The 20,766-nt window shown below is 39.0% G+C and overlaps 1 protein-coding gene across 1 annotated transcript in view; it reads left to right on the forward strand.

Moving 5' to 3' along the window:
- The window catches only part of UBAC2 (UBA domain containing 2), a 209,249-nt gene that overhangs the window by 120,500 nt on the left and 67,983 nt on the right, over positions 1–20,766 (forward strand). The window contains exon 6 of the mRNA XM_049867698.1: positions 2,226–2,273. Coding sequence (XP_049723655.1) covers positions 2,226–2,273 — 48 coding nt within the window. The remainder of the gene's footprint in view (positions 1–2,225; positions 2,274–20,766) is intronic.

The raw sequence follows: 20,766 nt of genomic DNA on the forward strand, positions 1-20,766 counted from the left end.
GCCCATCACAAGAGCCACTGTGTTTAGTGCTGTTTCCACAGCAGCATGCAGCTTGCAGTGAATGAAAGTATCCTCTTAGCCCTGCCACACAGCAAAAATGTAGATGTGCCTACCACAGACATTTTTCCAAAATAACATAGATCTCTAATATTTTCATAAGATTTCCAATAAATTTATGATGTGAGAGTTGATATCAGAAAGTAGAGATGCCTCGATACCTTCTTGATGAAATCTGAAGTCCTTAGCATGAATGGTGTCCACGGTTCTTCTTACCTTTGTGGTGTCAACTGCCACCCTTCCCACCTTGAAGTAAGTGCAAGTGAGACTGAACCCCTCATTCCTGAAGTTGCTATTCTCTTCCTTCATCCCTCCCCTTTGGGCCTTCACATGTTTCCTTGTGCCTTTTTCTCTCGCTACGACAGCTTCTTGAAGCCAGGGACATTTGTTGGATGGATGGGTGGATGGATGGGTGGATGGGTGGATGGGTGGATGGGTGGGTGGGTGGATGAATGGATGGGTAACTTTAATCATTATCAGAAAAGCAAAAATATTTGTTAAGGGTCATTTAGGTATCAAATAGCTGGAGAGCCGGTCATATAATGCCCTGTGCTTTGTGCGGCAGAGCGTTAGTGAAGTATGAGATGACACACCAGTCCCCAAGGAACCCAGCAGCTGAGAGGAAACATACATTGTCACAGCATAAGCAAACACAATTAGAACCAAGCGTGCAATAAGATGAGAGGCTTACAGGTTCAAAGGAAGTAATTTTTTACTGATACAATGAATTATTTCCTCCTTTTACTTGCGTACGAGGCATAGTAGACTGAAGAAGTTTCAAGCAGAGCATGGAGCTGTAGAGCCAACTACCTGGATACAGCTGCCAGCTCCACCACTTACTAGCTTTTTGACCTTGGACAAATCACTTAACCTCTCAGTTTTTTCATCTGTAAAGTAGAATAATAGAACTTACCTCTTGGGGTGATTCTGAGGCTTCAGTGAGCTTAGCATATGAGAAGCGTTAAGATCAGTGCTTGGCACATGTTGGGTGCTATGAAAGCGTTAGCTATTGTTATTATTTCTTATATTTTTAGAAGAAAATTAGTGCTGAATATTTTTTCACATAATCCCCGTCCTTGTTATCATCAGAGGCATCTACATTGAACAAGCATCCGTGTCGGATCAGAGGATTAAATTTCGATTGCAGCCAGGGCTGATTTCGAGGCGGGGTTTCCATCTAGCGCAGTGTCAGCAGTCAGCCTGTAGTAGTGTCTCGGTTCTTCCTCTGCAGTCAGAAGTACTTCAATTCCCAAGCTAAAGTTCTGAAAATGAACACTAGGCCGCAGATCTTTTCTTTCTTGCAGAACACATTTTGAGATGGCTGATTTTTTTCTTTGCTCTGAGCACTCAGGTCTGAATGCTTTGGAAAACAAAGCGTCAGATTCATGAGATCTAATTCTAATTAATTTTGCCGTTAATTAACTGTTATTGTTACTTCGTTTGCTCTTCTTGGATGAACTGGAATGAAAAGATCAAGACTTCAGAAAAGTAGCATTGGATGTGGACCGATAATGCTCACAGAGTTCTTCCCATCTAAACTTAGAGTAAAAATGAGAAGAAATTTAAAAAAAGACAAATATTACATGTCATTACATATGGCCAAGCATGAGATGTTGACCACATGATTTGTATGTTGTTAGTTTGAATAATTTCTGTAGATGTTGTATTTTACTTCAAGTCAATTGATACCCCTTTCTAATTAAGATTATGCTTAAATTTCACTCATTTTTCTTTGTATGGAATTTAGACCAGGTTCCACCAATCTCTTTTAGGCTATCAGAAAGACTAAAATCTTGGTTAAAAAAAAAAAGAGAGAGAGAGAGAGAAACTAATATGTTATTTTCTTTTAAATAAAGATGCCTTGGTGGCGCAGTGGTTAAAGTGCTCAGCTGCCAACCAGAAGGTCAGCAGTTTGAACCCACCGGTTGCCCCGCAGGAGAAAGATGTGGCAGTCTGCTTCTGTAAAGATTTACAGCCTAGGAAACCCTATGGGGCAGTCGTACTCTGTCTTACAGGGTCACCATGAGTCGGAATCAACTTGACGGCAGTGGGTTTGGTTTTTGGTATGGTATATATAAATAATACTTAATGTAAATGGTTATGGTTATAGTTATTCGGTGACTAGCAGTTGAATTTCTTTTTTAGTTGCTTTTTTTTTTCTTTTGTAGCTTTTCACCTCTGGTTCCTACATCTGGATTGTAGCCATAAGTGGACTTGTAAGTGTGATATTCCCCCCACAACTCCCTATCTCTTTAAAAAAAAAAAAATGAGAAAAAATGTTACATTAGAGTGTAGGTCATATTCAGCTGTCTGCAGTACTCTCTTACTGTGTCAGGTCCTGACTCAGTGCTGCTTCCTTAGTGATTGAAGAAAGTCAGTTAGAGGGTTAATTGAGATGGAGGCCCAGATTGTCTCCGTTTGCAAGGTAATTTTGATGAGGGTTTTAGCTGAATTTTTGTCAGTGTTGTCGTTTCGAAATTACATTAGTAGCCTAGTTCATAGGAGGAAAAAATGACAGAAAAAGAAGAAGTCAGACTTACTAAAAATAGTGAGAAATGCTCTGCTTGTTTTGTAAAGAGACCTAGTCATGCGAGGGAAAACACTAAGGCTAACTGGAAAATCAGGTGGGTTGGAACTGACAGAAGACTCATTGGGGTCTGTGGCCAGAGCAGCCCAGAGAAGGGAAGGAGCGAAGCCCTGGGACAGAGCCCTTATTCTGTGTGCTGTCGTTTCTTCACCTCCCCCTCCCCATATTTCTTTTCTGTTTTTGTTTTAATAATAAGCATTTGTATTAAGCCCTCTATTTATGAGATATTTAAAAAGAGAATTTAGATCATCAGTTGTGTTTTATTCTTCACTGATGACAAACCTGAACCCCCAAACTTAGATAAAAATTAATTTGTGACTAGCGAGTATGGGGTATAGTTTTAATGTCTTTCTTGTAAAGGACTAAGAAAATTACAGAATGGATTAATAGTCACATGTAGGAGATTAAAGGGAAAGGATTCAGAAATAACTGTATATTCCATTGCAGACATTTTAAGGATGTTATCACACACTCTTGCTTCCTGGGTAAATGACTGATATTTCTGGGCCAGTTATTCAAACCTGCTCACGTCCTCCCTTCCTTTATGCTCTCTGTATCATTCCTTTTCTGTGTTCTTTTCGTATCCAACTTGGTCCTTCGTGCTCCAGTGCTAATGTGCTTCCAGTCAAAATGCTGGGGATCCATTACAGTAAATGTTATCTAATCTGCCCAGATACTTGATTTGCTTCAGGATCACAGAGCTGAACCCCACTGTGAGCCCTCGAAATCACCTGAGCCACTTGGTATTTTTAAGACTTGTGGTGACTTGGAGACAGCGGGGGTTCAAGCTGATTCTCTTGGACACAGTTGCCAGGCTCTTCCCAGTCTAACCTCATCCCTGCTTGAACTGCCAGCTTGAGTGACAGTTACTTAGGCGGCCTTTGGGTCATAAATAGATAGATCATTACTTTAATAATGACAGCAGTGTAGGATTTACGATTTATTCCGTCATTTACTTTGTTTTTCTTAGCAGTGATGGTCTTGAATCTTTTTCTTTAATGTTTTCCTAAAGCATTCAAGAATTTGAGAAGTACCTTATTTTATACCATTTCATTGTGTTAGTTTGCTATAGATTCATACACCCTCAATAGCCATACCTTTCTTTAATAACTCGTTATGTGATCCCTTTGTTTCAAAACACCCCACTGTCTTTATTATGTTTTCAGACTCCTGGTTTTAAATTTCGTGCTTGCTGTCACCTCAAAAAGTTTCATTATGTGACGTTCAGTGTCCTGGACTTGGAGGCTGTGTTTTCCCTCTTTGTAAAATCTAAAAACACATGATAAGGCCTCAGTCTTTTCCAGTACACATGCATACCAGGTAGTCCAGTGTCCGTTTTAATTTTTTTTTTAATGAATCAGACATTTAGCAAATAATTTTTATGATAAAAATCCCTTGTTTCAGAAGGGTGGATAGAATTCCACTATGTTTGGAGTATAATTCCAAGATAAATTGAGGCTTTTAAAGAATTCCATTAATAATAAACATCTCTGAGCCAATTGAATTTTCACCTTGTACGGTAATTTTTTTTACGGTAATTAATTCAGCCTTCCTACTATGACTGCTACCATTGACTTCCAGCTAAGATCATGAATTTGATAAGTCTTCATATCAGCCTTGTTCTTTGTTTGTCCCACTGTAATCAAATGGCACTAACCATGTTTACTTAAAATAATAGATTTAAATGATAATCATACCACTTTTCCTTCATGCTATACCATAAATGTTGCTGCTTATTTCGAACTTAATGACTGTTTTGTTATTTCTGAGTATATTTTTCCTGAAAAGTCACGTTTTTATTGTGAAATATTTAATAAAATATGGCATACTCTAGATATGGATAACTGCATAAGGAGGATATTAAAATTATCTGTGAGTGTCTGGTTTACACACCACCCGTTATAGGATCAAAGCCTGAGATTTCAAAAGCCACAGTTTGCCTCTTACAGATGTGTCCTGCACAACACGACCCATGTAGATAGCTAGTGACTTCCTTTTTTTTTTCCTTTCTGGTTTTCCTGCTAAATAAAATGCTAGATTTTTACTCCCAAAAAGAAATGGCACAGATGGTATTCAGTGTTTTGGAGGAATGTTGCAAAACCTGTTGATGAAATTTCATCTTTTAGCATTGAAACCAAAACTTGACCTAACATACTGTGTGTTGTATGACGGAAGTACTTTTATTTCAATTTGGCAGTTACGTGTTTCTTAGGAGAAAGGGCTTTGTTTAAAACGGACACTTGTGTAAAACATAAGTCATTTTGTTACCTGCTGCCATGGAAACCAAACACTTTACCCATGTGTTTGTGGAAAGTTGCCTGCTCTGGGTTTCTTTCTTTCTTTCTTCATTTATTTTGGCTAGGCTCATTTTTCTCCCTCCTTGTGTCACTCATTCTTGCATGATTATAAATATGTCTCTGAATATATAACTTTAAAATGTCCCACTAATTAAAAGAGGAGGAGGTCGATGAATTGCATCAGTATAGTAATTTACTAGGTAGGTGTTGTATGCTGTCAAATTAAAAGAGCCTCCTTTTCTTTAAATTTATTTTTGTTGTTGATGTTGTTGACAACGTACACAGCAGAACACACCAGTTTGACAATTTCTACATGTACGATTCAGTGACATTGATTATATTCTTCAAGCTGTAGACCATTCTCACTGTCCTCTTTCAAACGATTAACATAAACTCACCGTCCCCTACTTTTCTTCTCCAGCCTTTTCAGTTGCTGTTGTCAGTTTGGCCCCATATAGGTAGTTCTTTACAAAAGCACAATGCTCAAGGCTGATATTCTTTACTAATTAAGAGAAGCCCACTTTCTGTCTTCAGTGATATCACAGAAAAGAATGGGGACTAAATTGTTTTCCTGGGTTGAGAGAAAACATAGTTTTTAGATTACCAGGAACAACAGTAAGTTTGTTTGCCTAGGACAGCTGTCACTTTTTAATTCCATGTTGTTGTCCATTAGGTGCCAGCTGCTGCCCAGAAAGGGTACGGGCATTTGGTTGCTCTTAGACGTTATTTTTTATAATATTCACATGCATCATTTATAAATGTTTTTATGTTACATAGTTCCTCCTCTGACAATTCTGATTTTTAATATCATCATTTAGTACATTAAATGTAATTGTTTTCATGAGAAGTATAAAATTGTAATTGGAAAGCTTGGCTCTAGTAGGCCAAGTGAAATAGTTCAGTTTAAGCAAGTACTTCAAAACTTTTAGTGTATACCTGCTTCCGTCATATTAGCACCGTCATGTTTAACTGTTCTTCTTAATGTCTTTGGTGAGAGGTTTCAAAAATTGAAGCCACTCTTCTTATATCCACAGTTCCATGAGTCTTGTTATACATTAATCCTTTCTTTTCCTTAAAGAAAACTTTGCTTACTCCTTGTTGAACTTTATTTAATTTTTTTTTTTTTTGTGGTTCTACAGAAAGCCTTTGAGCCATCCATATCCCACCACTTCTACATTTTCTGCAGTTTTATGAATCATAGTAATGAGTCATTGCCACTGGGATGTACCCTAATTCTCAAAGGCCTAAGTCTCAGTCTTGGGTGGATTCGCACATGATTAAAATAGAAAGATTCTACTTTTGCCAATTTTCTCATTTTTCAGTCCTCGTATTTATAATCCTTTGGTCCTCTTTCAAACTATTTGAGAGTGAGTTAATACACATGCCTGTATTTCTCAGACTCTTGGGCTTCTCCGCTTTAGCGGCCCTTTTTCTGTCTGCCCATTTCCTGGGTTTGTTACCTGTTCTATACAGTATGTAGACTTGATTATCTTGTGATCGAAAAATCTTAGTGTGAAAAAAAGGTCTAGCCTACCCAATAGTAAGAATAGGAACGTAGATTTCCACCAGATTACTTAGGACTGTGGATGTGGTCTGAGTTTGGATTTTTTTTTCTGTAGGCAGTGGGGATCTCTAATTGTTTTTGAAAAAAAGAGCTTCATGATGGTGCAAGATTACAGAAGTCTCGTTAGAGTCTAAGTCATACCGAGAAGGAGAGGAAAAGTGAGCAATCACGATGGAGTCTGGATGGCTCGTTTGTGGGCCATGTTTTGTCTTTTCCTCATCTCAACAGTTTTAAAAACAGAATATTGTTTTATAATAAGTGTAAAAAAAAAAAACCTTATGTTGATTGTCTTTCCAAGTTATAGTGTGATATTAAGGGGAAAGAGTACGGAAAGATGATGGAAATAGCCTTATCTACTGTGGAAACTTGAATCACTGAACTGGTTTCTGGGTGAAGGATAATGGTGCGTTGGGTCCTTTGTGCCTTTCTCTGCTTTTGTATGTTTTTCTCTTCCCTTCATGTTTCCTTTTCTTCTCCTCCTTTTTTTTTTTTTTTCCTTCCCATAAGATTTCTTCTCTGGATTAACCAAAGGAGGGTACAGGGTAGCAGGTCAAATAACTCATTTGAATCCCTAAAGCTTCCACTTAAACTTTAGGAATTTAGATTATTTTTCTAGCAGTCCATTGAAAATGAGGACAGGGGCTTCAAAGAGAAATCAAGGCTCCTTAAAGCTCTGAGGGTAGCTGGGCTTGTGAAAGGATGGAGTGCAGAAGTAGAAGATCCTTGGGAAACATTCATATTTAGAAGGCGCTTTCACACTTCTGTAATTTAAAAAGTAATCATAATCCCGTATTGCAGCACTGAACTGAGTGCTCCTTGCTCCATTGTACACACCACATTGCAGCCGCGCACCCATACCTGCATTCATGCGATCATATGTATCCTTTCTCTCTCTCTCCATCTTTTTCCTCCCTCCCTCTCCACGCCCCTTCTCCGTATTCTGGCTCCAGGTAGCCTGGGCCAACTAAAAAAACCTTCTGTCCTCGGCCTCCTTGTTACAATTACAGCTCAGCCCAGGGCTCGCAGGGAATGTCCAATAGACCTATATTACCTGTGTTTTTGCTTTAACAGCACAGGAAAACAGTGACTGGTAGCTGTTTGATTTTTAAATACCAGTGAAGAATGAATAAAATTATGCCAGTGTCTTGATAACAAGCTGGCAGATAAAAGCGCCTCTGTTGTTTATAAAATATAGCTATAAAATTTTATTACTGTGACTTATAGGCCAAAATCTAGCCTCCTATCAAAGCTTTTCGAAATGTGGCCTCCTCACATCCCGCTCTCACCCCTATGCACTATGTACTTCAGCCATACTGAACCTTTTACTGTTCCCAAACAGCTCGTCCTCTCTCAGGATTCTGTGTCATTGTGCAATCACTTATTTTTCTTTAACAAACACATGATAGCTACTATGTACCAGGTGCTTGTGGTAGGTTATGTTATTTGTTCAGAATATTTGCTGCCATTCTCTGCTGGGCCCTTCCCTATACTCCTCCGGTTGATGTTAGCATTGGCCCTGTGACATACTTTAGCCAACAAAGTAGACATTTTAAGATGTGTTGCATGGCTCTACCATTGCTCTTTTTTCCTTTGCCACCAGAAGAGCATGTGGCAGATACAGGCTGCTCCTTCAGCTCAGATCCCATAATGAAGAAGAAACGTGGAGCAGGGCCCCAGCCAACACATAACATGAATGAGAAATAAACCTTTGTTGTAAGTGACTGGGATTTGGGAGAATATGGTACCACGGTAAAACCTAGAGAAGCAGGACTAACAGAGCTCTTTTCTAAGCTCTTTACAAACATTAATTTAGTTAAAAACCAAACCCGTTGCCATTGAGTTGATTCCGACTCATCGTGACCCTATAGGACAGAGAAAAACTGCCCCGTAGAGTTCCCAAGGAGCACCTGGTAGATTTGAACTGCCAGCCTTTCGGCTAACAGCCGTAGCACTTAGCCGCTACGTCACCAGGGTTTCCAGTTAACTTAGTCCTCATAAAAACCTTACAAACTAGAATTATCACCCGCATTTGACAGATGAAGAAACTGAGGCACAGAGAAAGTAATTTGCAATAATCACAACCTGATAAGTGGTGGAGGCAGGATTCAGATGCAGGTAGTATAGTTTTAGCATCTGTCCTCTTAAAAAGCCAGCTTTGCATAACCACTTGCAGTTTCTTCCAGCCGTGTTCCTTCTTTCACCCTTAATCCCTTCTTCTCCTAGCAAAATCTTATGTATTTTTTTAAGTCCCGCCTCTAAAGCCTTTTCTGAGTCAGCCCTGTCTTTCAGCTTAGGAATTACACGTTATTCTTTGTAATTCCCAGTGTTCTTAGCACAATATCTGGCATTTTATATACACTCTATAAATAATTGTTGAGTTCTTAAAATCAATATTAGCAAAATAATTTCTGTCCTATAAAACATTATAACGTTGTAGATTGTCAGAATGTTTTCACTGTGTACTCACTAGGTTCTTGACATAACCTCTGTGATGGTGGACTACGTAGGCTTCCCGTTGTAAAGATGGGGAGGCTGAGGTGTAGGTGGTTGAGCTGAGGCCAAAGGCCAAGCTTTCCACTCCTGATTCAGTGGGTCCAGTGCTTTCCACTATACATGTCAGTGTTCTCGTGTGTGTCTGTTTCAACCACAAGAAACTTACGTGCAAAGCTATTCTTAGAGCTTCCCTTAACTACACCGCTGACATGAGGCCCAGCTTATCATCAATGGAGACACAATTCTTGAAGGGTATGAAGAAGTTTTAAAAGTGCCTGGAGGCACTAAAAGACATACCAACAACCTTCTGCAGCCTTCGTTATGAATTCTTTAGGCCGATCAATATCCAAGAAGAGTTCCATTTTCTTCCTCATGTGAAGAATCCGGCCTGTAGCTATACTTTCTCTTCTAAGATCATGAGGCTGTTTAACTGGTCCTGTCCTCCCCATGTGCTGGAATAAAAACACAGCTCCAGCTTCACCTTCAACAAACTCATGTTTCTGGCATTGTCGTGTACAAGTATTTGAAGTAAAGAATGGCTTAGAAAAAATGTAAAGGGCAATTTAAAACCTGTTCAGCTCATTTGGTAGTACAGCTGGTTAAAGGGAAAAGAAATGGAGACAAAGAAGAGATTGCCAACAAAAACCCATACTTTTTAATTTTAGATTATTACCATAGATTATCATGTCAGTTACAGCACCGAGCATTTTCCCAGCGTCTTCACATTATTATCCTATCAGGAGATTGAAAGTCTTCAATCAGTTTTGATTATCTCTTTGTTTTTTTTTTTAAACGTAGAAATGCCCAGCCAGTCATTCTTCCTCTTTGAGCTATTTGTGTTGAAATTTCCCTTGTCTTGATAACTGCTGGGAAAGGACTTCAGTAGACTCACTATGTGTTATTTCATATTCTTTTATTTATAAACAACGGCTAGCTTATCAGCCAAAAGTCTTCTGCCGGTTAGTATGTGTTCTCTGGGAACATTTTAAAGGTATAAGAGTTTTTGTTGCTAAACATTGTTTTTATTCTGCTACAGTCTCATCTTTTTTATAAAATTCTTAAGAAGTTTTATGTATCTATAGATGTCCAGATCTTTCTAGATCTTCATATTTACTTTTTATGGAAAGTCTTTCATTCCACTTGCTTTTTTTTTTTTTAGTTTCTTTTGTTGTTGTTGAGAATATACACAGTAAAACATACACAAGTTCAACCATTTCTTCATGTACAATTCAGTGACACTGATCACATTCTTTGCGTTGTACAACCACTCTCACCCTCCTTTTCTGAGTTGTTTCTCCCCGATTAACGTAAATTCACTGCCCCCTAAGGTTCCTAGCTAATCTTTCAAGTTGCTGTTGTCACTTTGATCCCATATAGGTAGCTCTTAACAGAGCACAATGCTCAAGACAGGCATTTTTTGCTTGTTAAGTTAGACTATTGTTTGGTTTAAAGAAGACTTCAAGGGATATTTTTGGTTTAAGGTTTAAAGATTATCTCAGGTCAGTAGTTTCAGGTATTCATTCAGCCTCCATGGCTCTAAAAAGTCTAGAGTTCATGAGAATTTGAAGTTCTGTTCTGCATTTTCTCCCTTTTTATCAGGATTCTTCTATAGAATCTTTCATCAAAATGTTCAGTAGGGGTAGCTGGGCACCATCTAGTTCTTATTGTCTCATGGCAAAGGAGGCAATTGTTCATGGAGGCAATTAGGCACACATTCTGTATTCTCCTTTTACACCAGTGTTCATTGCAGCACTATTCACAATAGCCAAAAGCTAGAAATAACTTAAATGCCCATCATCAGATGAATGAATAAACAAAATGTGGTACATACATACCGTGTAATACTGCTCAGCCAGTAGGAGAAATGAAGTCTTGATAAATGATACAATATGGATGGAGCTGGAAGACATTGTGCTGAGTGAAATAAGTCAATCACAAAGGGACAAATATTGTGTGACCTAATTTATATAAAAAGACAAGAAAAGGCAAATGTATAGAGACCAAAGTTTCTTAGTGGTTACCAGGGGCAGGAGGGGGAGGAAGGGGAAGGTAACGGTGATGGAAAAATTGCATTGAATAAGGGTGGGTTTACACAGCCAGTTGTAATTGCTGTCCATAAGTTGTACACCTGTAAAAAGTTGAACTGGCAAAAGTTGTGTGATACATTTACAACAATAACAAGAGAAAAAAAAAAAAAAAGAAGCTGTTGAGGCTGCTTATATACAACCAAAAACCTCATGGTATTTGGTTCCTTGGTTTGGAGGTTTAGGGTCACGGTTCCATGGGACATCCCAGTCCAGTTAATTATTAATTGCTGTAATACGTGTTCGGAAAACCTGGTGGCATAGTGGTTAGGAGCTACAGCTGCTAACCAGAAGGTCATCAGTTCGAATCACTAGGTGCTCCTTGGAAACCCTGTGGGGCAGTTCTACTCTGTCCTATAGGATCGCTGAGTCAGAATCATCTCTACTGCAACGGGTTTGGATTTTTTCTTTTTTGGTTAATATGCGTTCAGTGCTTCTGTTCTACCTCCTAGTTTGTTACGTACTTCCTGGGACCTTAAAAGCTTGCAAGCGGCCATCCAAGGCATATTCGCTTTTTATGAAGAATTCTTTCTCTCTTTCTCTTCTGTTTATTATTTACATATAATAAAATTCACCAATTTTAAGTATATAGTTTGTTGAATTTTGGTAGTTGTATACAGCTGTGTAACCACCATCACAATCAAGGTAGAGAACAGTCTCCCCTCACCCTAAAAAGTTTCATGGCCCTTTGTTTGCTATTCCTTCACCCAGCTGCTTTCCCCAGCAAACTGTTGGTCTGCTTTTTGTCACTATATTTTTCCCTTTCCTAGAGTTTCATATAATATGAAGTCTTTTTTTTTTTACTTAGCATGTTTTTGAAATACGTCTGTGTTTTACTAACATTTTGTTCCTTTTTGTTGCTAAATATTAATCTGTGTTATGGGTACTCTACAATTTGTTTATCCATTCACTAGTTGGTGGACATTTGGCTTGCTTCCAGGTTTGGTCTATTATGAATAAGGCTGCTGTGAACATCTATGTATATATTTCTGAGTAGACATGTATTTTCATTTCTCTTGGGTAAATCCCTAGTGGTGGAATTGCTGGGTCATATGATAAATTTTTTTTTATGATAAATGCGTATTTAACATTACTAACTACTACCATCATGAAGAAATAGGTTTTTATCAGCTGCTACAGTCTGAAATTGATCGAACATGCAATCAAGATGCATTGATAATTACCAACAATTGGAATGCGAAAGTTGGAAACAAAGAAGAAGGATCAGTAGTTGGAAAATATGGCCTTGGTGATAGAAACAATGCCGGAGATCGAATGACAGAATTTTGCAAGACCAACGACTTCTTCATTGCAAATACCTTCTTTCACCAACATAAATGGTGACTGTACACATGGACCTCACCAGATGGAGCACACAGAAATGAAATTGACTACATCTGTGGAAAGAGACAATGGAAAAGCTCAATATCATCAGTCAGAACAAGGCCAGGGGCCGACTGTGGAACAGACCATCAATTGCTCATGTGCAAGTTCCAGCTGAAACTGAAGAAAATCAGAGTAAGTCCGTGAGAGCCAAAATATGACCTTGAGTACATCCCACCTGAATTTAGAGACCATCTGAAGAATAGATTTGACGCATTGAACACTAGTGACCTAAGACCAGACGAGTTGTGGAATGACATCAATGACATCATCCATGAAGAAAGCAAGAGGTCATTGAAAAGACAGGAAAGAAAGAAAAGACCAAGGTGGATGTCAGAGGAGGCTCTGAAACTTGCTTTCGAATGTCAAGCAGCTAAAGCAAAAGGAAGAATTAATGAAGTAAAAGAACTGAAGATTTCAAAGGGCCTCTCAAGAAGACAAAGTATTATAATGACATGTGCAAAGAGGTGGAGATGGAAAACCAAAAGGGAAGGACACGCTCAGTGTTTCTCAAGCTGAAAGAACTGAAGAAAAAATTCATGCCTCGAGTTGTAATAGTGAAGGATTCTATGGGGAAAATAGTAAACGACGCAGGAAGCATCAAAAGAAGATGGAAGGAATACACAGAGTCATTGTACCAAAAAGAATTAGTCGATGTTCAACCATTTCAAGAAGTGGCATATGATCAGGAACTGATGGTACTGAAGGAAGAAGTCCAAGCTACTCTGAAGGCACTGGTGAAAAACAAGGCTCCAGGAATTGATGGAATATCAATTGAGATGTTTCAGCAAACAGATGCAGCACTGGAGGTGCTCACTTGTCTATGCGAAGAAATATGGAAGACAGATTCCTGGCCAACTGACTGGAAGAGATCCACATTTATGCCTGTTCCCAGAAAAGGTGATCCAACCGAATGTGGAAATTATAGAACAATATCATTAATAGCACGCGCAAGCAAAATTTTGCTGAAGATTATTCGAAAACGGCTACAGCAGTATATCGAAAGGGAACTGCCAGAAATTCAGGCCGGTTTCAGAAGAGAACGTGGAACCAGGGATATCATTGCTGATGTCAGATGGATCCTGGCTGAAAGCAGAGAATACCAGAAGGATGTTTACCTGTGTTTTATTGACTATGCAAAGGCATTCGACTGTGTGGATCATAACAAACTATGGATAACACTGCAAAGAATGGGAATTTCAGAACACTTAATAATGCTCATGAGGAACCTTTACATAGATCAAGAGGCAGTTGTTCGGACAGAACAAGGGGATACCGATTGGTTTAAAGTCAGGAAAGGTGTGCGTCAGGGTTGTATTCTTTCACCATACCTATTTAATCTGTATGCTGAGCAAATAATCCAAGAAGCTGGACTATATGAAGAAGAACGGGGCATCAGGATTGGAGGACGACTCATTAACAACCTGTGTTATGCAGATGACACAACCTTGCTTGCTAAAAGTGAAGAGGACTTGAAGCACTTACTAATGAAGATCAGAGACCACAGCCTTCAGTATGGATTACACCTCAACATAAAGAAAAAAAAAATCCTCACAACTGGACCAATGAGCAACATCATGATAAATGGAGAAAAGATTGAAGTTGTCAAGGATTTCATTTTACTTGGATCCACAATCAACAGCCATGGAAGCAGCAGTCAAGAAATCAAAAGACACATTGCATTGGGCAAATCTGCTGCAAAGGACCTCTTCAAAGTGTTGAAGAGCAAAGATGTCCCCCTGAAGACTAAGGTGCGCCTGACCCAAGCCATGGTATTTTCAATCACATCATATGCATGTGAAAGGTGGACAGTGAATAAGGAAGACCGAAGAAGAATTGACGCCTTTGAATTGTGGTGTTGGGGAAGAATATTGAATATACCATGGACTGCCAAAAGAACGAACAAATCTGTCTTGGAAGAAGTGCGACCAGAATGCTCCTTAGAGGCAAGGATGGCGAGACTGTGTCTTACGTACTTTGGACGTGTTGTCAGGAGGGATCAGTCCCTGGAGAAGGACATCATGCTTGGCAGAGTACAGGGTCAGTGGAAAAGAGGAAGACCCTCAACAAGGTGGATTGAGGCTGGCTGCAACAGTGAGCTCAAGCATAAGAACAATTGTAAGGATGGCGCAGGACCGGGCAGTGTTTTGTTCTGTTGTGCATAGATAGGGTCGCTATGAGTCAGAACCGAGTCAACGGCACCTAACAACAACAGCAACAACTACTACCATGTCGTTCTACGAAGTGACTGTACTAGTTTACATTCCCACCATCAGTCTGTCAGAGCTCTGGTTACGCCACATCCTTCCTGACACTTGTATTTTGGTTGTGTGAACTTGAGCCACTCTTGTAGCTGTGTTGTGGTATCTTGTTGTGGTTTTAATTTTCATTTCTCTAATGACCAGTGATACTGAGCATCTTTTCATTTGCTTATTGGCTGTTCGTATTTTGTCTTTTGTGAGGTACCTGTTCAGATCTTTTACCCATTTTTAAATTATTTGTCGCCTTCTATTTCAGTTGAACGAGTTTTTCATATATTCCGTATATAAGCCTTTTGGTGGGTATGTTCTGTAAAAATTGTATCCCAGTCTGTGGCTTGTTTCTTTGTTTCGTTAACTTTGTCTTTCAAGGAGCAAGAGTTTTTAATCTTGGTTAAATCCATTTTATCAATTTTTAGAATAATTTGTTCATTTGGTGTCCCGTTTAGAAACCTTTGTCTAACGTCACAAAGATTTTCTCCTATATTTCATTCTAGAATTTAATAGTTTTTGCTATTACACTTAGGTCTGTGATCCAATTTGAGTATAATTCTTGTGGAATAACAGTTGAGATCTATTTTTTTCCATACTCATATCCAATTGTTTCTTTACCATTTATTGAAAAGGCTCTTGTCTTTATTGCATTACCTTGGCATCTTTGTTGAAAATCAGTTGACTACTGTGGGTCTGTTCTAAACTTTGATTTATATGTCTGGCCTTATGCCAGTACCTCACACTGTCTTGATTATTGTTGCTTTATGGTAAATCTTGAAATCAAATGATATAAATCCTCCAACTTTGTTCCTTTTCAAAGCTAGTTTAGCTATTCTAGGAACATCACCTTTCCTTATGCATTTTTACATCAGCTTATAACTTCTTAAAAAAAAAAAACGGTTAAGACTTTTCTTGGATTGCATTGAAACTATACATCAACCTGGAGAGGATTACTATTCTTTTATACTTCAAGAGGTGGAGTTAATTCCCTTCCTCTAGAAAATGGACTGTTCTTAGGGACTCACTTATACTGGATAGAATGTGCCGGAAAGGACAGAGTGAAACTCCCAAAGGGAAGTCACAAAAAGCAGTGCAGCATCCGTGTTGCTCCCTCTTGAATCAGTTACTCTGGGGGAAGCCAACTGCCATTTCCTGAGGACACTGAAGGAGCCCTGTACAGAGGTGCACACAGCAGGAAACCGAGACCTCCTGCCAGCCCTCAGGACTAACTTGCCAGGTGCGTGATCGAGCCACCTTGGAAGCTGATCCTCCGGCCCCAGTCAAGCCTGCAGATGAGTGTAGGTAAGGTAACATCTTAACTGCAGTCTCATGAGAAACTCTGAGGCACAGCTACCCACCCAAGCTGCTCCCAGATCCCTGACCCACAGAACCTGTTTCAAATAATAAAAGTTTATTGTTTTAAGTCACTGAGTTTTTGGGTAATTTGTTATTAGTAATAGATAATTAATAAAGCCACTTTAATAATATTGAATCTTCCAGTCCATGAGCATAGTATGCCTCTACATTTATTTTGCTCTTTAATTTCCCTTTACAGCTTTTTAGTTTTCACTGTACAAGTCTTACACATCTTTCATTAAGTGCATTGCAAAGCATTTGTGTGAAGTTGTTTTTATAATTCTTGTTCCGATTGTTTGCTGTTAGTATATAGAAATACAGTTGATTTCTGTGTATTGACCTCGTATCATGCAACTTTGTTAAATTTGTTAGTTCAGGAAGATTTTTTATGGATTTCTTAGGGTTTTCATCGGAAGGGAAGACATGATCAGGTCTTCAGGAAATAATGTTTTATTATTTTAAATGTTTTACTTTCTCCTTTCCAATCTATGTCTTTATTTTTCTTGCATTATTGCACTAGCTAAGATACTGAGTACAGTGTTAAATGAAAGTGGTAAGAGTGGACATCCTTGCCTTGTTCCTGAGCTTATATAGAAGCATTGAGTTTTTCACCACGGAGTCTGTAAATGCGTAAATCTTTCTAGATCTTCACATTTACTTTTAGGTTATTGTGCCACTAGCGCTCCTTAAGGTTTAGCGCTCCTTAAAAATCAGTTGAAATTTTTATATACCAGCAAAACCCCTTGGAAAATAAAGCTTAAAAACCATTTTATTTATAATAACATTCAGAAATGTAAAATACTTAGAAATACGTGTAATAAAATGTATGCTAGGACCTATACACTGAAAAGCACAAAACACTGCTAACAGAAGGAAGACCTAAATAAATGGAGGGACATACTATGTTTATGAATTCAAACTGTCAGTATTGTTAAGGTGGCACTTGTCTTCCAAGTTGATCTATAGATTCATTACAATTTTAACCAAAATCCCAACAGGTTTTTCCCCCCCAGAAAACGACAGACTGGTCCTAAAATTTATATGGAAATGAAAAGGACCTAGAATAGCCAAAGTAATTTTGGAAAAGAATTAAGTTGGAGATTTTTCCTACCTTGTTTCAAGATGTTTGACACTATAGTAACCAGTACAATGTGATAGTCACACATAGACATGTAAGTGAATGGAACAGAGTCCAGAAGTAATCCCACACCTATGTATTCCATTGATTTTCAACAACCAAGCCACTGCTAATTCAACAGGAAAAGAATATGTACCTGTTGCCATCAAGTTGATTCATACAGACCCCATGGGACAGAGTAGAACTGCTCCATATAGCATTTCCAAGGAGTGGCTGGTGGATTCGAACCTCCAGGCTTTTGGTTAGCAGCCATAGTTCTTAATCACTGTACCACCAGTACTCTGTAACAGATAGTGCCAGGACAAATGAATATCTGTATGGAAAACAAATGAACTTTGACCCTTACTTCATGCCATACACAAAAATTAACTTGAAATGAATCAGAGGTCCAAATGTAAAAGCTAAAGCTATAAAACTTCTAAAAGAAAATACAGAAAAATACAGATGGTCCCTGACTTATGACATATTTGAGTTATGACGAACCACACTTTCAACCCAGTTTTTTTTTAATATTAGCAATATGTACTACATACAGTGTTGCAACACGTAATTTACTGCTGTTATTCTCGGATGTGATGTTTCCAACCCCCAAAACCCAAACCAAATCAAACCCACTGCAATCGAGTCAATTCTGACTCATAGCAACCCTATAGGACAGAGTAGAACTGCCCCATAGAGTTTCCAAGGAGCACCTGGTGGATTTGAACTGCCGACCTCTTGGTTAGCAGCTGTAGCACTTAACCACTACACCACCAGGGTTTCCCCAACCCCCAAAGACAAATAAAAATTGGATTTATAAAGATACTGATAATAAAAGGAATTAATAATGAAAAGTAAAAAAAAAAAAAAAGTATTCGATTTATGTCAGAACCAATTACCATGGAGTAGTCAGAATGGAACCCCGTCATAAGTCAGGAACTATGTGTACTTGTCACCTGGGGATAGGCAAAGATTTTTTAGGTCACAAAAAATGTCAACCATAAGAGAAAAAATTCATGAATTGGCCTTCATCAAAATAAATTTTTTTCCCTTTGAAAGACACTATTCAGAAAACAAAAAGGCAAGTCACAGACTTAGAGGAAATACTTGCAGTATGGATAGCTGGCAAAGGACTTTATCCAGAATACATAAGTAATTCTTACATGTCAATCATAAGAAGGTAAGCGACCCATTTAAGAAATGGACAAAGATTTGAACAGACATTTCAAAAAGAATATATGCAAAAGGCCAATGAGCACATGAACAGATGTTCAACATTAACCCAAAAAAAACCAAGAAATGCAAATTAAAACCACAATAAGATACCACTTTTATATACTCCAAAATGGTCAAAATTTAAAAAAAAAACTCACAATACCAAATGCTGACGAGGATGCGGAGCAATTGGAAACCTCATACCCTGCTGGTGGAAATCGTGGTTTTATATCTCTTCTTGGCACTGTGCAATTTAAAAATTGCCTTAAAAAGACATTAATCAGCCAACATGGACAGGAAAAGATGTTCAACATCATTAACCATTCCAAACCCAAACCAAACCCATGGCCGTTGAGTCGATTCCAACTGATAGTGACCCTATAGGACAGAGTAGAACTGCCCTGTAGGGTTTCCAAGGCTATACGTCTTTAAGGAAGCAGACTGGCACATCTTTCTCTTGCAGAGCGACTGGTGGGTTCAAACCACCAACCTCTTGGTTAGCAGCTGAGTGCTTTAACCACTGTGCCACCAGGGCTCATCCTTAGCTCTTGCAAAAAAAAAAAAGCCCATCATCATCAAGTCGATTCCGATTCATAGTGACCCAATAGGACAGAGTAGAACTGCCGTATTCCGTTTGCAGGGAGCTGCTGGTAGGTTCAAACTGCCTGCCTTTGGTTAGCAGGCAAGCTGTTAACCACTGCGCCACCAGGGCTCCTTTAGGGAGATGCAAATCAAAACCACAAAGAGATAGCACCTCACGCATTAGAATGACAATGATTACCAACAGGTGTTGGCAAGGTTGTAGGGAAACCGAAACCCTCGTCATTAGTAGTGGGAATATGAAACGGTGCAGTCACTGGCAGTTCCTCAAAAAGATGAACATAGAACTACCATATGGCCAGCAATCCCAATCCTAGATACATACCCAGAGGAAGGGAAGGTAGGAACACAAACAGAAACCTGTCACTGATGTTCATTGCAGCACTATTCGCAATAAAAGGTGGAAGCCTCCAAAATGTCCCTCAGCAGTTAAATGGATAAGCAAAGTGTGGTCTATACATGCGGTGGAATATTACGCAGCTGTGCAGACAGATGTCCTGATGCCACAGCATGGTTCAGCCTTGAAAACATGATGCTGAGTGAAATCAGTCAGTTGCAAGAGGACAGATACTGTATGATCTCACTTCCGTGAGATGAGCCAGATACAGAGAAACCAAAGATTATTAATGGTTACCAGGGGTGGGAGAGAAGAGTTTTTGTTTGGGGGGCATAGAGTTTATGTTAATAATGGTGGAAGGTTTCAGAAGAGGATAGTGATAATGGTGGCACGACATGAAAAATGCGATCAGTGCCATAGAATTGTAAATGCGGAAGTTGTGCCGGCAAATGTTTTGGTGTGTGTATTTTTCCCATAAAAAATAAAAAAGGCATTAATCATCCCCAGCCAGTGCACCTCATGCGCAGCCCCCACTTGTCAATCAGTGGAGGCTTGCGTGCTGTTGTGACGTGTTCAGCAGAGCTTCCTGATTAAGATGAACTAGGAAGAAAGGCCTGGCAATCTACTTCCAGAAATCAGCCAATGAAAACCCTTTGGGGGAGGCAGAGGACCAGGCAGCATTTCATTTTTTTGAGTCAGGGACCATCTCGAGGGTAGCTAAACAACAATATTAAGTCTCTAAGAGCAGGGTATATTCACTGGCATTGGGGGAATGTCACTAACTTAAACAACTAGGTGGAAAAATACATAAATCTCTCAAAGTTTTCCAGTTTGCTTGATAGTTTTTATTTAACCTTTGTGAAAATAGGATATCTCAGAATAAAAATAAAAATATTTTTATTTTATTCAAATCTCACAGTTCTGATTTGATGTATTTTTTATTCCTAAATGGTTAAGCACTTGGCTGCTAACCGAAAGATTGGTGGTTCGAACCTGCCTAGCCACTCCATGGGAGAAAGACCTGGCCGTAAGCTCCTGTAAAGATTACAGCCTAGGAAACCCTGTGGGGTAGTTCTACTCTGTCACGTGGGGTCTCTGTGAATCAAAAATCAACTCGACGACACCTACCAACAACAACGGTCTTCCCTATATGTATCTCATTATGTTTATAGCAACACTTTTATATCGGTGTAACTGTGTAACTAAATCGGTGTAACTGTGCAGTTGTTAGGTGCCGTCGAGTCGGTTCCAACTCATGGTGATCCTGTGCACAACAGAACAAAACACTGCCCGTCCTGTGCCATCCTCACAATCATTGTTATGCTTGAGCCCATTGTTGCAGCCACTGTGTCAGTCCATCTCATTGAGGGTCTTTCTCTTTTTCACTGACCCTCTACTTTACCAAGCATGGTGTCTTTCTCCAG

Source organism: Elephas maximus, chromosome 23 (genome assembly GCF_024166365.1).
Source record: "Elephas maximus indicus isolate mEleMax1 chromosome 23, mEleMax1 primary haplotype, whole genome shotgun sequence".
In the NCBI taxonomy this organism is placed as follows: Eukaryota; Metazoa; Chordata; class Mammalia; order Proboscidea; family Elephantidae; genus Elephas; species Elephas maximus.